The sequence below is a fragment of the Anas platyrhynchos genome, chromosome 19 (genome assembly GCF_047663525.1).
Source record: "Anas platyrhynchos isolate ZD024472 breed Pekin duck chromosome 19, IASCAAS_PekinDuck_T2T, whole genome shotgun sequence".
NCBI classification, from domain to species: Eukaryota; Metazoa; Chordata; class Aves; order Anseriformes; family Anatidae; genus Anas; species Anas platyrhynchos.
This window is the reverse complement of record NC_092605.1, coordinates 5,469,514-5,488,785: the sequence shown is the minus strand read 5'-3', so window position 1 is coordinate 5,488,785 and position 19,272 is coordinate 5,469,514. Positions and strand designations below refer to the sequence as shown.

General features: G+C 41.8%; 1 protein-coding gene across 2 annotated transcripts in view; it reads right to left on the bottom strand.

Moving 5' to 3' along the window:
- Nucleotides 1-872: 872 nt before the first annotated feature.
- Nucleotides 873-19,272, bottom strand: part of HLF (HLF transcription factor, PAR bZIP family member) — a 35,978-nt gene continuing 17,578 nt past the window's right edge. Inside the window, exons 3-4 of one of the 2 annotated variants that reach the window (XM_038165204.2) lie at nt 8,236-8,456; nt 873-5,132 (exon numbers count right to left, since the gene is read on the bottom strand). In XM_038165204.2, coding sequence (XP_038021132.1) covers nt 4,914-5,132; nt 8,236-8,456 — 440 coding nt within the window. In that variant the 3' untranslated portion in view covers nt 873-4,913. The remainder of the gene's footprint in view (nt 5,133-8,235; nt 8,457-19,272) is intronic. The other variant, XM_027471458.3, reaches the window with a different exon arrangement.

Below are 19,272 nucleotides of genomic sequence, written 5' to 3'. Positions count from 1 at the left end.
TACCTATATTTAGCTATATGAACATACTGCTATATAGGTGGATACATACACACAGGGGTGAGATAGAGTGTGAATGTGCACGTGTGTACTGGAACAAATAAAGTTTGTGCATTATTTTTTCTGTATCTTGATCAATAGATGGATCTTTGTATTAATAAAATCTACTATGCATGTGTATATATAGATATAAAAAACTGGTCTTTTTAAAGTAAATTCTGCTAAATAACTTATATGAAAATTATTAAACTTTTATCTATATAGATGTTTTTATGAATTATTAAAGTACATTTTGTGCATAAGATACATTTGAAACCCAAACTTTTACATATACACATGAACAGGGATGTATAGACTGCTTAATATACAGTATTTATATGAATGTAAAAACTGTGTGCACTGTTTATAACACATCTCATGTATAAAGTCATATCTATATATATCATATGGTATATGATAAAGCTTACACAGTATAATTATATATATATAATTTTAATACTTATATGATTATATATAAGTATTTTACTGAAATAAAATAGAAAATGCTACTACATAAACTTCAAGGGGCAGCACATTTCCTGATTTAAATACACACTTGGTGAGGTTATACCCAGATTAACACCTTGCAGCAGGGCCCCTGGTGCTGCTCTGGGCCTTGGTGACAGCAGAGCTGGGGGTGGGGAGAATGTACATTTGCCATTTGGTGGGAACCCCCCCATTACCTGGGGACCCCCCTCCTAATGACTGCATGCTCATGGTGGGACACAGATGGCAGCTACAGGAGCTCAAAGATGGGTATATGGGGAAAAAAAAAATGAAAATACACCCCCGAGGCCCTGGGCCCAAGCCCTGATAGACCAAAGGAAGCACACAGGTGAGAGAAGAAAAATTTAAAAGTTTATTAAACATTAAGAATAACAGACCAAAAAAAAAAAAAAAAAAGGTTTGGGCTGAACAGCATACAGGATGCAATCCATTTCATGTCATACAGTTAATTTGATCTTATTTATTAAACTTGTATTTAAACAGATGCTGTCTTGTGGTGTTGCCAGAAATACGATGGTTGATCACTTGTAAGTTTTAATACATATATATTTCTTTCTTCACATAAAAAAAATCAACAAAATAAAAATAAACTGCACATCTCTATCATAAATCACATGCAAAAATAGATTTAAAGCAATAATTTGGGGCTATTACAAACCCACAGAGGCAAGATACTCAAATGTTTGGGGTCCTTCAGCACCGCTTAACGCACCTAGCCTCCAGCTTGCCACTGCAGCGTTTGTGCTGTTAGGTGCAGGCAGGGCTGAGCAAGTCAAGCAGGAAGCCGAGCTAACGTGCATCCCTTGCATTCTGTTTCTTGCTTATGTGGATTCAAGTCAAAACTTTAGTTCCATGGTGCTAGGTTTAGTGACTTTTTAGCACCATTCAAAAAGGAAAAAAATAACTCCCCCCTACCCTCCACCACATGCTTTCCCAAGCAGAGTCCCAAGGTGCTCATATTCACAAACACATCTCGAATTCATTTTATTTTTAGAGGACATTCCTTCTCAAAAAGAAAGAATTCACTTCTAAGACTTTGAGAAAAAAAAAAAAAAAGAAAAAGAAAAAAAAGAAGCATTTTACCAATGCTTATGTTTTAATAGAGGTCAGTGAATTATTTAGACACAATAGTAATTATTCTGCAAATATATATATTTCTATTTTTATAAAATTAGAATTTTTTTATGCCTACAAGCTCCTTCAAAGCCATCAGAGGTGTGATGATCCCAGCTAAGCTGACCTTATGACCTGAAAACAAGCTAAACTTTCTGGGTTTACTTGATACTGCCATTCTGGGGAGACAGCCTGGTTGGAGAACCTGCGTCTTTTTTCAAGTTTTTAGCCCGTATTTATTTTCTCTTCAACTGAGATTGGGTACTGAGCGCCCACAGTAAGAGGTGAGTGCCCAAGCCCCACCGACTCCTATGAAAGTCCCCCCAAAAGCCTCGTGACGCCCCGCTGGGTGCCCAGGCACTGCCTCGTCCCACCGGGCTCTGAGCAGGCACAGGGCTGCTGTTGGACGAGGTCACTGCTGGAAGCCTCTGCTCCTCTGTGGCTGTGACGTAATAAATCTGTGATAGCCAACCTACAAAACTACCATCTCCCACCCCTTCCATGCCCAAAAGAAACTAAATAATCATCTGCAATTTTTTTTTTCCCAAGCTGCCTCTTATATTTTAAAGAACATTTTGTGGTCACAATGCAGTACACTGATGGCTCTAGCTATTTACGTACCAGCCCATTTCATATACTTAATTTCTGCTGTTCAGGCATCACCCCAAGAACACTCATAGCGAGGGCGATGAGAAGCTGTTGCATTTTGCTATGTTGCTGCTAAAAACGTATCCATAGCAGTGGCTGGCTGCCTGAGCCCCCCACTGTCACACAGCCTACTCCAAAGGAAAAACAAGGTTTATTTCATAGGGGATATAGCAGATACGCTGACTTGTACCAAACAGTCAGCCTCGTTTCTCTACCCATGCATCCAGTAGTTTATACTGACCTCTAGAAAATAACTTACTACACTTTAAACTTCGCTGCAGCACATGGAAATTCAGTTCACTGAATAAATGGTCCACAGGCGAGTACTGCACATTAAGGGACAAGTTGGGTGTGTTTGAGGAAAAATACTGGAAAAATGCCATTGATGTGAGGATATTTTTAATGCCAAACAAAATGTTGGGTCCTTCGCAACAATCTCCTGAAGCATGAATAATTATTTAATGGAATGAACAACCTTTTTATTTGAAAATAATGTCAAAACACTTAGAAAACTGTGAGCAAGACATGTAGCACCATATTTTCCTCACATGTTAATAACTGTACGCAGTGCGTACAACTGTATACGTGAACAGAGATATATATTAAAAAAATCAGCTGGAAACAGATTCTAGCAGCAGCAGCAGAATTAGAAAAGACTATGTTTTTTATTATATACTGTTTTTCTGCCTTTATAAAATATTGTATTGTCCAATTAATAGTTGACTAAAATCCATATTGTGCTTTGTCCCTATTAAATAGATTCTTCATGTGTTTCTGATGGAAAATAATAAAGTCTCTCTTTTTTCAGTAATATGGAACATCCTTGAAAGCCATGTTACTTCCATAAAAATTTAATTTAAAGCATAGAACATGCCGGTGTGCCAGTGGCAGGCTTAAAATATTAAAGATTAAAAAAAAAAAAAAACAACCAACAAACCCCTAAGCATTTCCTTTCTGTACAATAATGGAGAATATATATCTTTGCTATATATTTTAAACATGGAATAGCTTTTTCTCTTTGCTATATATAATATATGTCTTTCAAAATACATTGTCAGTATTTGTACTTGAAAAATACTGTACAAAACAAACATACTATAATTATTCTGTATAAACTTTATACATTTTATAATATCTATTCTTTTGGTCTATAGTAAACACTTAGATTGATTGGATTAACCACAGTATATGACAACACCATCCCCTTCTGAAATACACCAGTGTCTCTTACATTCATTTCTCAGAAGTCCACTTTATATTAGAACACACGTGTTCAAAAGCAAATAGAGTTTAAAACAAAGTTCAGAACCATCAGTTCATGTCACACTCAAAACAACAATCACTAGGAAAAATGGGCTTTGAAAACCAGTGACTTCTTCTAACTGAATAAAAGTGATTTTTCAAACAGCAAGATATAATCCACAGAAAATATATTACAAAACATGGGAAAGAAACAACTTAATTTAGGTTATTTAATTTGTAATCACAAAATGGAACTTGAAGAAGTGCATAACTAACTGAAAACAGAAAAGCCCCTCTGATTTCAACATCGGATCTGATTTGATACTATTAATTTTGTTGTTTCAACTAATTATCCTGCTTCTTATACATGCGCTCCCCATTGCAGGGATACAATTAGCATGCTCACATTAATGTGACTTTTACTTTTTAATTTTTTTTTTTGTTAAAGACATTAAAACTTCTGTTGAGTAGGGAAACCATCCTACGTCCACTAGGAACATCCGGGCAGCATGCGCGCTAGCGTACAATAGGATTATTGCTTCAGGTACAGACAGTGCAAAATACACACGCTGTGGTCTATCAATAGTACTCCTATCTACCTGGGGTCTGTGGAAATAAAAGGAACCTTAATAGCTATAGAGAAGCCATTATGGGATCTATAATGAGTATAGCTAACTCAGTCTAACAGCACTTTAAATCTGAAGACAATTATCACCAAAACTTAAAATACAACAAAAGCAATCTATAAATTAATAACTCTGCAGTGTAGTACTAAATTATTATTTGTGCACTTTATTAGCGTTAACTTTTCTGATTAGACATAAACAATAGCTTGTTACTCTCGAAAAACTGAGATCTACTTTTTTTTTCTTTTTTCTTTTTTTTTCCTTTTTTTTATAATTTATACTGGGATCTTTCCAAGTAAATCAGGAGGATGGAACTGGTTACAATAACATAAAAACCCTAATCTGAAGCAGCACTGAAAAAAATATAATAAAAAGCTTACTATGGCGGTTCTCAACAGTCCAGGTAAAAATGTGGCACCCTTTGAAGAGGGCTTCATAAAAATGGGAAGTGCCGAGATGCGTGCGCACACACACACACACACGACATGCACACGCACACACATATACAGACGTGTGAACACACATGTGCACACATACGCAGGTACACGCATACGCAAACAAAAAAAAAAGAACGTAAGTCAGTTTTGTTTCTGCTTCTGGTAAAGTGCTGAAGACAGAAAGGTTGGTTTGGGCGTGGTGCTATCAAACAGGAAACACATTGTCCATCTATTCAAATGCCAACCCGCAACCGAAAAAAAAAAAAAAGAAAAAAGAAAAAAACCCCGCTCCCCTCCCTTCACTTTACAGGGGGCCATGTCGAGCTTCGTACTTCGCAAGGACGTTCTTGCATTTGCCCAGCTCTTTCCGCAGATCGGCCACCTCCTGGCGGAGAGCCGAGTTCTCCTTCTCCAGAAATGAGGCGCGGATGGCGATCTGGTTCTCCTTCAGCCTGCGGGCATCCCTCGACCGCTTCGCAGCCATGTTGTTCTTTCTGCGCCTTGCCCAGTATTTGTCATCCTGCTCATTAAACACAGAAGGAAACAAATAAGATATTAGATTTCAGTAAACTGAGCAGCCAGCAGGATGTGCTCTCGGCCACAGCCTCGGGGCTGGGCATGACTTAACACCATGGATTTTGCTGGCCAGGCCCTATTTTGTTTGCGAGGCCTACGAGCCCTGACAACACCAGGCACTGCTGGGACAGAAGTTACAGATTTACACGGCATAACCCAGGCAGGGAGTGCAGAGACCTGCCTGTATTTCTGCCAGAATGAAAGGGGCTCATCCTCTTGAGCATAAACTCCAAGCGCAACCGAAGCGCTATTCCAGCAGTACAACCCCTCGCACATCTCCGCTGACCTAGTTACAGTTGGCACATCCACCTTCACGTGTGATGACTCATGCTACCGGTTGCTGGAGCAGTACTAATTACTTCTTGTATGTCCCGGCTCATCTGTTTTGCCAGCCAACACCTGGTTCACTCTGCTTGTTGGAACCATCCATGTCCTCTGTCATTCGGCTCTTTCCCTACAACACCCCAAAGGGTTCACGTTTGCACTCTAGAACAGCAAGTCACTGGAAGAGGATCCCTTGGCACAGCTTTGCAGCCAATTCAGGAATGGCAAAACAAGGACGGCTGCTTTGGTACCATACACAAAGAGATTAGTACAATAGGCTTTGACAGTGAAGAAAAAAGCATTTGCCAGAAATAGGTCCACTCATCTCTAAAGTTTCATAAGCTAACATATTCCCAAAGTGTTGTCCTTAAAGCTTTGTCTCTAGGATATCACCTTAGTTGCATTTGTGCATCAAAGACTGTAAGTCACTACTTAATTTCACTTGATTTTCTGGCTCTTCTAATGAAATGGCCTTCAGTGACATGGCAGCTTCTGCACTGCTGTGAAAATTAAGCCCTAGAAATTTGGAAACTCACTAAAAACGAAGTGGGCAGAGTGTCTCAGGAAAAGGGAAATTCCATCCCCTGCAGAGTGATAGAGTCACTCAACACTCAGACTGCCTGGTCGAGCTGTTCAGCTCAAACTTGCCCTCCCAGAGTCACCCCTCCATTTTTATACGCTTACATTTGCTTACGGTCTGAGGGCAGCCCTTGCTTCATCAAGCACCACAGCACAGCCACATATCCAGGGTGAGAAACAGGAGCCATCTGGTACTGCACTGCACTGAGCAGGGAAATCCCCCCACTCATCCTTCTGCAGGAAACAAGCCAGGCCTAATGCTGCTGCTCTGCAGCTTCTGCTGCTGCTTGCACAAGGCAAAGCAAGAGCAAAACGACTGCTACAAGTACTCTACAACAGCTTCATACTAGTTTAGCTTTGTGAGGTGTGCAGCAAAGATGATTTGGAGTCAGTGCATCTCTAAATTGCTTTTCACCTGCACTTGGGACCACCCCCAAAAAAATCAGCTTAAAAACAAGCATGCAGCAAAAAGCTATGACCTAAATCTTGTTTATAATTTCCCATCTCACTCCACTCCAAAAAATCAGCTTTAAGCAATTTATTAGTGTGCCACCTAGGCTTCATCCATCTTTATTTTAACAAATTGCTATGGCAAATCCCTTAATCCAGACCCGAAAGAGGTAAGGCTGGCATTTCAAAATCACATGCAACCCAGAGACGATTGACTGGTCTAATCTGCTTACCCGCCCCGAGAACTCAACAGCCATTCCACACGCCAGGGCAGAAGCAGCGCTTGGGTCAAGCACTCTGAACTGCGTCAAGGGCATCTGATGCAAGTATCTCAGAGAAGAGAGGGACCCTGAACTGAACCCTTTCAGTCTTAGGCTGAGAACTTGGGTGCTCCATTGCTGCATGCAAGACAGACATTTTCCACATCTGGTATGAAGCAGTCCAAGGGCACTTTTGGCAAAAGCTTGCTTTGGCACTGAGCAGGTATCACAAAATGAATGACACTGAGGAGCAAACTCCAGTCTCCTTACACCTGTGTAGCTGTTTCTGCACTGAACACCCCTCTTTAGGCAGACCTCAGTACACTGCAATGCCAGCAGAGCATCAGAAGCAGTAAAATTTGCCTGAAAAATAATGGCACAGTGCAGAGAAATCTTTCTGAATGAAAACTGAGGACACCACATAGTGACACTACTGGTGTTGTGCGCTCTTTTAGATCACACATTATCTTCAAAAATAGTGAAGAGCATCAGCTTCCTTCCCTAATGCTATCAGTGTGTAAATACATACCCCCTCCCAGACTCTGTGTGTAGAGCTGAAGATTCCCACCAACACCAACAGGCTTTCAGTCTGTATCTTGGGGGGCCATAGCAGAATTCTTCACTGACTACTTCTGATTAAAAAAAAAAAAAAACTCTTGGAAATCACATACAGGGAATAGAATTTGGCAAATAATGACAATTTTTGCAGTTATTTGATAAACTGAATCAGCTGATTAATTTGTTCAGCTCTCTTCTGGCAAGTTCTTTGTTCTTCACATCGCAGAATCAATGAGAAACACAAACAAGAGCTTTTTCTTTTTTAATTATTGCATTATTGTTGTATTATATTTTAAATATTGTATTAAAATATGCTTACTGGCAGAATTATTTTAGTCTGCTTCCCTTCAACTAGTTAAGATCCTTTCACCTAGTTTAGATAGTATTTAGTGTAGTGTTCCCATTCATTGTTACATGCAGAGCTAAAGAAACTTCCAAACAAGACAAACTGTATTTCATTCTGTCATTATCAGGGGCCTCCATGGACTACACCCTGTGAGGGAGGGATCCTTCCCTGAAGACTTTACAGTCTCTGCTGATGAGACAGACAGAGAGTGGAGGAAAAGGAAACATGATCAGACTGTTTCATAAGTGGGAAATATGGGACAAAGTAAGCTTGTCCAAGGTCACGCAGGAAGTTTCTGGCATACAAAGGAAATTAATATTGATCTCATGAATTTCAGTTGTTGATTAACATATAAGGGACATTCTTGCCTCAGTCCTCTTCAGAAGCGTTGCAGTTTTATTCTACAACAAAGTCATAATTAGCATGGCAGATTTACATTACATGAGAAAACAGATTCATGCTCTAAACATGTATGTGAAAGAGCAACTGTCACAGAGCGTGTACAAACAATGTCGTCACCAGTTCCAATTTACCTTCAGGTCATCTGGAATGAAGACTTTGCGAGCTTTCTTAATCATCGGCTGTGGTTTCAGCTCTTCTTCAGAGAATTTGCGCTTACGAGGGTCAAACATCTCCTGGCCAGGAATACTGGAAAGAGCAAGATCTGCAGGGTCAGGTTCGTAGCCAACAGGAACTTGGATAGTCTCGGGATCAATGGGACTTGGTGTGTTTCGGTTTGTTGGCAAGATTTGACCTACAGAAACAAAGCAGGTATTCAGCTATGTTAGAAGAAACTATGTAAATAGTATCACTGAACATGACTTTGAGAGACTCTGTAGATAATTTACAAGCAGTAATTCTTAAGCTTTCATTGCAACTTTGGTAGCTACTCTGGCTGAGTATTACATTGCTCATTTTGTAGGGTGTATATTCAGGTCCAGACATGCTCACACCATTATTTTCAAGATTGGTTCCTAATTCTGGTTGCCAATCTTGAATGCCCATTTAGGATCAATGAATCCAACAGAGCTGCACTCGAATGCAGGCAGAGGACTTACCATGCCAACCTGTGCCTAATGACCACATCCTCAGGAACAAGTCATAAGTACTGTAATTTAGGTCTGATTTATCCATTACGCCGTAATCCTTCCCAGTTTTCTCATACACAGATTTCTAGAAACTGACAATGTGTAGTATTTGCAATAGGACAAAAATCTCATGAAAATGTACTGTCAAGCTGTGCTAAAGCACTCCACTAAGGAGATTGCTAACTATTTTCTATGAAATCCTACTGGCAATGTTCTAAAAGATGGTGAGGGAAACTAGCAACGTGAAAGGCTACAATGACTGCTTGAAAATGCTCTGCAAAAATGGAAGAACACTTATTTACGTGACATTGCTCTTTTATGATATATAAAATCTCATTAAAAGGAGCCTACCCCCAGGAAAGCATTATATATCCCGTATTTTTCTTTTTTTAATCTTCGATATAGCCTTCAAGACCCCAGTGCTACAGCACCAATTCAGGCACCATTCCCACTAAAAATCCTATTTAAAATCTCAGCCAAAGGTTCCAAAAATAGGATCCTAAAGTCAGCTGCCTAAACACAGACTGTCCCCATGGGCAGAATTTTCAGAAGTTTTCACATGCCTCAGAAGTACCAGCATCGCAGACTTCAGAAGAGGGCATTGTGATTGAAGGATATATTCTTTAAAAATTTTGGCTACTACCTAATTCACTTTGTCTTTACAGATGTGATGGCTTTCATAATAACTACACAAACATCCTGTGACTGTGTAATATTTCCTTATTTGCGTCTGTATCTGCAATATTTATGGTGTAAAATGGTAAACATTAAATGCCATTTCTAATTCCAAATCAAGGCCAGTGCTAACAATGTAGTTTTTATTTTAATCTAAAAGATTGCAGCAACAATATTGGAGCCACACAGAAAATGCACCAGGGAATTGCGTTGCGCAAAACGGGGCTTACTAGCAGAGAGCTTGTCTTTTGTAACTCTGATTTTAAAATAGCACTGATAAAATCAGCTTCCAGGAAAGGTTAGTAAAGGCCTGGGAGAAGAAAACAGGAGGATCAAAGTTATTTGATTAATATATATATATATATCTGTATGAGAGAGAGCGAGAGGAAAGAATTCGTCTGCCTGCACTGTGCCAGCCCTGCGCGTTTCCTCTCCTGCTGCAGGACGTGGCGCGCTGCTGCCAAGGTCCGGGTGCTGAAAATACTGCGGTTCTGGCCGTGCTTCTGGCAAGGGGCCTCGCTGGGTGGCCCTGGGTGCTCAGTGCTCGGTGTTTGGTGCTTGGTGCTTGGTGCAGGCACCTGGGTCCTTTCATGGCCTGTGCCAGCGGCTGGCAGGTGAACACCGGCTGTAGGCTCCGGGCGCCAGACACTGTGATGAAACTCATTGGAGAGGGAAGTTTTCATGGGAAGGCTTTCCAGCTAGCCCCGGAGATAACGATGATACGTAGGTGCGTGTTTAAAACGTTTTTATGTCTTTAAAGGTGTGTGGGGAAATCCAGACTATTAACTGTTTTAAAGCCAGCCCAAAAGGCTCTCGAAGCCGAGGCATTTTTGTAGCCTTGCTTTGAACGGGTGGCTAATCTCATTCCAGATACATGGGCTGGCAGAAACAGGCTTATTTAAAGGATTAAATGCAGGAAAGCTTCCTTTAATGTTAGCACACTTATATCAGAGCAGCCAGATTATTTTTAATGCATACAGATACATAGAAATGTGCATGTACAAATCTTGCAAATTCTGAAATGCAGATAAAATGAAGCAAGTCGCCGGCTCTGACTACTTCGTAATATTTCTGGTGAGCACGCGGGGTGTTCCTACAAATCACAGGGATTGTGCAATCTGCCTCAGCTTTCTAATTGCCCTAAACAAAAAAGCCGGTATTTAAATATAGCTGAAGTTCTAGGTACATGGTATCAGCTCACGTATTGTCATTTATCTCTAATGGGCCATATTATGTAATTATATGAGGTTTGTAATCAGTGGTCTCAAGAAATTTTACAATATCTCTCTGAAGAAGGAAAGGGCAAAAAAGATCCTTTTAAACACAGGAAAACAAAGTATTGCATCTTGCCAAATGCAACAGCTCAAAAAAACGAAACGACATCAAACCCAATAAAGTGCTGCACCTGGATCACCTGGAGTGCTGCACTCCAGGTGATCTGGAAGAAGAACCTCCAGTAATCCTGACCTGCCTTGTTCCCTACCTGCACCCGTTTCCCTTTGCCCAGTCTAAGAAGCCCTCAACACTAAAGCCCTGGTCCTGCAGCAACCAGAGACGTCCCAGCTGCCAGAGCAAGGCTCATCCAAGGTGACTGCTTTCACTAATGCAAAGCCTGAGAAAATAACGCACAGAGCTGAACATTGCCACCGAGGAGGCTGAAGCCCGTTGTGCTGTACGGCACTCACATGCTCCCACCACCCACACACCTCTGCCAGGCTGCGCTTGCTCCCCCGTTGTGGTGCCCTCTGCGAATTATCAGGAACTTCACTGAGCACAGGAGAGTTAATGAGGGTGTATGAAATCCCAGGCAGAGAAACCAGTATTTCCTTGTCCAGTGTTTTACATTAGGCAACTCCTGGCACTTTGTATCTTTTTATTTATTCTATCAAGTTTTGCCAATAATACCAGCCAGGAACCTGTCTTCGTTAGTTTACTGGCTAATGGCCATTGCATCTATGTGGTGCTGGAACTCCTCGTAACCCAAGACGACGGTGTGGGCTGCGCCGGACTTGGCACTGGTGTTACTGCACCAGTACAGTATGTGGCCTCACGTTACACTGCTCTCCAGCCTCCTCTCCCCCTGTGTGCATGGCACTTTAGCTGTGCATCCTTCTGCCAAATTTGTTCAGGGTGTTATTTTTATGCACTAAATTCCTCGCAATCAGAGGTAGGTCAAATAAGAACAGCAATCTGAACGTCATGTGCCTAGCAGCCGACTAATCCTCACATCAGCAAGCTTCACAGCTGTCACAACATCCAGAGAGAGAGCTGGTCAGAGGCTGCGATGTGCAAGCAATCAGCCAAGGAGGAAGCCTCCAGTGCCAGCCAGCAAGGCCAGGTGAAGGTAAAGCCCCTCTCTGCTCCATCAGGAGCCAGATGCCTTTGCTGCCAGTCTCTGTATTATTTAAACACTGCACTCACGACAGCGGCCAAATTTTCACAACAGTGAAGTGGCTGGGCTGTTTAATGCACTTAGCTTTGTTCTCAATGGGGGCTGATGATTGCCAAGTGTTTTGGAAAGAACTTAGCCCCTCTATTTAAGTTGCTGAAATGAGAGCTCTTCAGTATCGAGCTCTTTTGGAAATCCAGCTGCAGAACTCCACGGTGGTGGTGGTGGAAGCAAGCTGGGAACAATGCTTAATGGAAACTTCCCCTCATACCACCCCAGTGATGTGTCTCAACCATGGCCTGAAGAGACCACAACTATGTCAACACTGGCCTTTTGTCTGGAGCCTTTCCCACTTGTAGAGCTCCACTCAAGCAATACCGAGTATGCCAGGGTAGACACAGCTCCAGGTCGCTCCCGGCAGAGAAAGCAGCAGGTTTTAACAACCCCAGCAGTTACGGCTGCCCCAACATTATGCCTTCACTAATGCTCTTGGTGTTGCTCTGGCTCATATTAGCAACAGCGGAAAATTTTCCAGAAGGAAGGGCTTGAACGAAAGTTGGCTGTTCTAACCCTTTCAGTCCTTCTCCTCCCAGTAGAGACTGCCAGCAAGGAAGTCGAACGTAATGGCAATATTTTCAGTGTGGTTCCTTGTTCAAAGTGAAATGGACCGAGGCCATTCACTCATGTCATCTAGGTCACTGAATGGCTGGTAAAAAAAAAAAAAAAGGAGCTTTTAATTGCTTGTGATAATTAAAATGCACAAGTCAAACGTTCAGTAAAATTTCATGTATCTACAGAAGTACTTGTATATACCTACAAAACCAAAACACAGAGTTATTGCGGGGAGCTCAATCATGGTATCCTGATTCATAATTTCTCCCTCTTTAAACATCCTACCAGCTGTGCCCAGGAGACTTAAGACGGAAATAACCTCTTCGACTGTACCACTACTTGACAGACTTATTGTTTGTATTGCAAGAGATCCCTGATGAATTATGTAGAACTCAATTTTGAATCATTCAACTCCCATAGAAATGTGCCTGATTTTCAGAAGATCTCCCTTCTCACAGCCCTTCCACACTTGTCATCAGCTCAGCAGCTGGATGGAAAACAGCGACTGAGAAAAGAAAAGAAAAGGAAGTGGAAATGTTCTAATCAAAATATTTTTCCCTATTTTTTACACATATAATGTTGGAGGGAAGGAAAAGAGGAGTTTCTTATTCAATTTATTAACAGCCCAGGGAGAAAATATGTGTTTGCTAATCATTTTTCTTTTTATAAACTAAAGGCACTTTGGGTATGTCTGTTATACTAAATAGTACGGCAGTGCATTGACACATAATCCTCACCCAGAGCTGCTCTGGAGAACCCCCCTGCTCTGTTGATACCATTTCCAAACCGTTTATCCTGCTGGCAGCTAGCCAGCTATTTGGGATACTTCTCTCACTCCAAATCACAGACTGTCCCAGACTAATCTGCCATCTATTTCTGCATTAACTCTTTCTGCCTCCAGGCAAAGTCCCTCAATGCACAGCAAAAGGCAGAGTTCAGGAATCGAGAGAAAAACAAAATAAAATACAATAAAATAAAATAATAAAAAATAAAAAAAAAAATTAAAAAAAAACAGGTATTAAAGTATTCTGGAGGCTTTTAACCACAGACAGTATCTTGGCAGGTCACAAATCCTCAGTTACTATACTATAAGCTACATTTCACCTTCCTGTCTGATTTTCCTGCTCTTAGGATTTTAGTGCATTTCTGAAACCAAAATATCTGTGTGGCCATTACACCCATCACCTGCATGACAAGCCACACGGCTTCATCTTCCAGCCCTCACACGGACAGGCAAAACCAGCCACTCTGCCCGGGGAGATGAAGATACCTCACCCTCGGGTGCATTTCTGTGAGCAGTTATTAGAGGAGCTTTGTTTTCTTCCAAAGCAATAGCATATTTTGCCCACTGCTCCAACCCGCACAGACATTCCTCTATTTCTTATCTTACACAAACTTCATTCTGCAGAACGTGGGGTGACTGCAAACCCTTCCTGCGGAAAGAAGTATCGTAATCCAATGCAACCACAACGCGTTCACTGCTCCTAACACGCACTAAAAGACTGGCACTTGAGTGTGTTTTTAAAAACATGTACTTTTTTAAGATATCAGCATTGTTTACAAATCTTGTGCATTTAATTATGAAAGCATTGTCATTTCCCCTCTCAGCATTGTGTGCCTCCTGCTCTGGGCCTCTGCACTATTATTACAGGCAGGACTGGTAGTCTTATTAAGGTTGCCTGACACTTCCCATTAGAGGATGCCGTCTTCAGTTCCTTAGACCTTTGCCAGATTTCAACTGTTCTGTTTGGATTTGTATGCGCCAATTCATGTTTCTGCCAGAATGGTTCCTCAGCTTCCCGAAAAAATTTCAGCAAAAATACTTTGTTTTGAACCTGTTAAAAAGTTCTGGCCAGCTCTTCACCAACCAGTACTAGTGGTCTGATGGAGCCAATGTGGCCCCTGGTGCCAAGTCCCAGAGACCCCTGTTGCTGACCCTACATCCCCCTGGTGCTAAGCCCCAGAGCCCCCTGGTGCTGACCCCAGAGCCCCCCAGCCACCCCTCACAGCCCCAGTGCCAGCCGCAGGCCTGAGGGGTGCCGTCAGGCCCAGGCCCAGGCCCAGGCCCAGGCCCAGGCCCGCTCCCTGCTAAGGAAGAAAATGCATGTTGTCTTTTCCATTCAGTTTTAAAATTCAATTCAGGCAATTCTACAAGAGTTGTTTGAAGAACACACGGTCGCGGTCACAAGAATCTCTAAGCTTTTGATTGCATAATTCTTCTGTCCACAGAGCAGTTGTTGTAGAGTCACTCAATTCCCCCATTTTGATTTATCCAGACAGACTCACACATTATTTGCCACGAATTACTCTAACCTGCTGTGCAGACACAACCAGCAACTTTTCAGGACTTCGCTCCAGCATTCATGACTATTGCATCTGCATGCTTCACAGAGAGTTTTTTTTTTTTTCCCTTCAATCCTCACAGGAAAGAAGGGGCAGCCCTTCCTCTCTGCAGGTGAAGAAGAGAGGTACAGATACTTGAAATCTGACGTACGCAGCCTCTCAGTTATCTAATATGCTGTGGCATTGTCTGCATTTCACTTCATCTGTCACTGACTCCTGTTGCAGGTTGGGGGCTGTACATCGATATACGTGAGGGCTACCGGGGGTTTCAAACTGGGCTCCTCACAAAATGGGAAGCAAATACTCAGTGTGACAAGTTAATGTAATTAATTGACTTGCTCGGAATTCTACTAAACTTCATGGCAAAGGAAGTAACAAAATGCAGTTTCTCCAGACAAAATCGCTCCGTCGTTACTGCCAGACTTTCCCTTCTCCTGCCGTTCCTCGTGTCCTGTCACATCTGCAGTAAATGAGGTCAAGATCCAAGATCCTACAGACAACCGCTTCCTTCCTGATGCAGCCCTGATTCAACCCAGAGCTGGTCTGACCTCTGCATTCAAAAGGGAAAGGCAAAAAAAAAAAAAAAAGAGGATATGTAATTAAAGCCTGTATCTCAGAGCAGACAAAGGAGAGGGCTGTGCTATCTGAAGCTGCACACGTGGCCTTCGTTCTGGTATCTGCAGGCTTTTGAGGGCTTGACTTTGCAACTCCCGCATGTGGTTAGCATTATGTGCATGTAATATGCTACGCCTGATGTGCCCTTCAAAAGCAATAAATAAATCCAAGGAACCACTAGGTAAAATTTTCCACGATGTCTACTGTACTTAGGACTCTGCTGTTCTGTAAGATCCACACTCTGAAAACCTTACTCTTGAATCTGCATGAAGGCAGCACCTTCTTCCATGAGGACCTGTTTCTGACAGCTACCAGGAAATCCCCCTCAAAGCAGCTCCTGACAACCCCTGTGCAGGACACTGGAAGTAGCAAACCCCATTCGAAACAATTCCCTTGCACAAATGCTACACAGAAAGCAAGGGGTTTGTCCTGCTCCTGGGACAAGGCACAGGGATTCATCCCCCCTTAGGAATCCTTGAAAAGCCCCAAATCTACTAGTCCTCTAATGACTGATTCTTTGGTAGGGCACTGCTTTCCTTACAAAGACAGGCCAAGATGACATTTAGTAGGGACAGGGCCTGAAGAGAAGCTGTAGGGACGCAGGTGTTTTATTGCAATTCATACTCAGCTCAGAAGCACGTTTCAGTTTAAGATGTTGGTACTCTCTGGTGCATTGGAGCTTCGTGACATCTTTCTGCATATCATTCGCATATAGTAAAGCTTCTGAGAAAGTACAATTCTTCTTTATTTTCTTAAAGGGGAAGATCTAGAAAAGCATCAGAACTGTTAATCTGTTAATCCATTTCTCTTTCCTTACTCCCAGCTTTAGTAAATCAATCCTCAACCAGCAGACTTTAGCTGAGCCTGCTTTAGGTGACAGCCTCATATGGCATCCATAAACACCCCTTTCAAAACAAAGATGGCACTTGCCCCCAGGTTGCATTCGTGTCACTGCCAATGTTCTCTGCAAGACTCCCGACCAAGTTCCTCTCGCATTGTTCTATTTATTTGGCTAATGAACATCCAGGACAGCATGCTCCCAGTCAGTAAACAGGTCTCGCAAAGCCACCATGTAATCCTGAAAGCATATGCCACCCGTGAGTCATGTATCTATTACCCAGTTCTGGTACCCAAGCCCATCTTGTTTGGGTGTGTTATCAAAACACAGGTGAGTGAGATTTCAAATGGCATGGAAAAGCCACGTGAAACAGGTACATTTCCTCCAAGTCCCAGTCAGTAGCTAATAGAAGGCCTGAGAGACAGACAACAGATGCTATCAGCTGCTCTTTGAATATATCCCTTACGAAAAAGGGGTCACTGGGCAGAGTTACAGCAACTTGCAGTCTCGCCTTCTCTTTTGAGCTGTTCTGTACGCAACACAAACCTGAACTACTGCACTAGCTTTTTATTTTATTTACATTTATTTGCTATAAAAGCTACGCTGTTGGTGACAAAATTAAATTAAAGCTTTGCAGAGGGTGATTTGTGTAACAATCACATTTTAAGAAGTATAGACGCCAGGAGGAGGACACGCTGTTCCCACAACCTTCCGTGTAAGGCTTAGTACATCTTTTTTTTCTCTTCAACTTAATTTAGGGCCCCCTAACATGGTTGGGGAAAAGAAAAAAAAACAGCAAAAACAAAACAAAACAAAAACAAAAACATGTATTTTATGTTTTTACAGCCCAATAGCCACAGAGGCCTAATTTGGTTTCACATACTAGTTTTATTCTCAATAAGCACAGAGAAAGCACAAGGGTGCGTGGTTGCATCTTCCCTATTGATATAGATATCTTCGTTTATAAAGTACAAAAGTACACAAATGCATCAGTCATTGTGTAAAAAAAATAGCTGAGAGGAGGAAGGGAACATGCAACTGAGGCCTAGGGAAAGTTCCAGGAAACCAGACTGTTGCACATGGACGTTACCAGTGGGCCTGTATTTCTCTGCAGCTGCTGCACAGCATAGGTTTCCATAGCACATCAGACGCAGACAAAAAACAAGGAGCTGCAAAATTAAGTCTGGTAAAAAGATATGATGACACTGAACAATGGGCAAGACATTGTCTCATAAATTCACTTCTATATGTAAGAGTCATCTAGCACCAGAAAATAGCTGAAAACGCTACAGTGCTGAGTGTCAAAACCCAAAGTACTGCCTGCAGAGATTTCTGCACCTAACAACTGCAGTCACGTTTTCACAGAGCAATGAAGATAAAATAAACAAAACATCTCAGGGAAAAGTGACCAAAGAAAACACCACTTACCAAGATCTTTAGGCTTTTATCTTTTAAAAAATAGCTGTCAGGAAATAGATATATGATAGAATATTTCTTGAAGAAACTCTGGAATACTTGTTTTCCTTCTTGTCACCTCCTCTTTTCCCCCAGTTTGTGTGTAATGGAGATTGTACTTTTTTGCACACTGCATGGCCCTCCGTTGCCAAGCTCTCAAAATATTAAATAGCTTGAGTGTTGTCTTTAAGGCAACATGAACTGGCAAATTACTTCGCAATTCACATTGTATGGAAGCTTTTAAATATGTCTACCTTTTAAAAATACGTATAAGCAAACAGGACTTTGTTTTCTGAAAGTTACCATTCGGTGTAAGCCAATGGCAACCCTATTTACAGTAAATGTATTTTTAATACTGCATTTTTCTTCCAGTAGCCATAGCTGCAAATTTCAAAATCAGTTGCCGATGCAGACATCCCAACTTTCAAACAATATCCTGGCACTGAAACATTTCTTTAACAGAGACACTTCTGCCCCCTTCAAATATAGTAATTTTGCCTGCCACTGAACAAAGCCCTTTGTGTGCTGTGCTCGGCACTTGGCAGCAGCCAAACAAGCAGCTCAACACCATCCTGATCAAAGACAATGTGTTTTCCTACTTTCATGGGCAATGTATCACTGCTATGCAACATCATTATTTAGGGTTTATCTGGGAGGGAGGAAAGGGACAGTGTACTTACCTTTGACAGCTTCGGTCTCAACAATCCTTACCCTTTATATTAAATATAACAGTGCCTTCCTATAAGCTGATCCCAAAATTTGATGATCTGGCTTCCGTTTTATGACAGTGGTCGTATTCTCTAAGTGGAACACCTAAGAGGCAGCATGGGTCTTAGAGTACTTTGTTGTCCAAAGCCTCTGTGAGGATTTTTTTGGGGTCCCCACCCTACATGTTCTGTTCCTCTGCTCACAGCAGGCCACGTGCTACCCTGCAGAGCACCACAACGTGCCCTGCTGAATGTGGGCATGGGTCTGCAGGAGCTGGCCATGTACCCATGCCAAAATGAAAGGAGAAACATTGGAGAGATGTAAAGCACTGCAAGCTGAGGGCAGCAACAATTCACAGGCTTGGAAAATTATGTGGGCTTTACCTTTTACACTCCTGTTAACTCTGATTTTCATGAAGTAGGTGGTGTTGCTACAGCAACTGTCATATCACATCATTTCTGCTGTCTCTGTCACAGAGATCATCTTATTTTATCTTAAACTCAGATATGCAGTTCTTCCTCTGTTCTAAAGCTCTCTATTTTAGATATAAAAAATTACAGAAAACAGAGCTGCACCATATAAACGATACTTTTAAAAATGTAGCAAATTTGTAGCATGTTTATTTGTTCTCCTTTTATATATGCAGAAGGAATAAAGAAAATAGTACTGACCATATTTATGGTGTTCCAGAGGTTCAGAAATAAATTAAGAGCAGGTCTCATAATAAAGATGCTTCATGCCACCTTTAAAAGGGTTCTTCCTACAGAAGCAAACCTTGTGTTCTCGTGCACTTCACCAGAAGTAACTAATCCATTCACAGGTACAAACACCTTGCTTCCTCATGCCC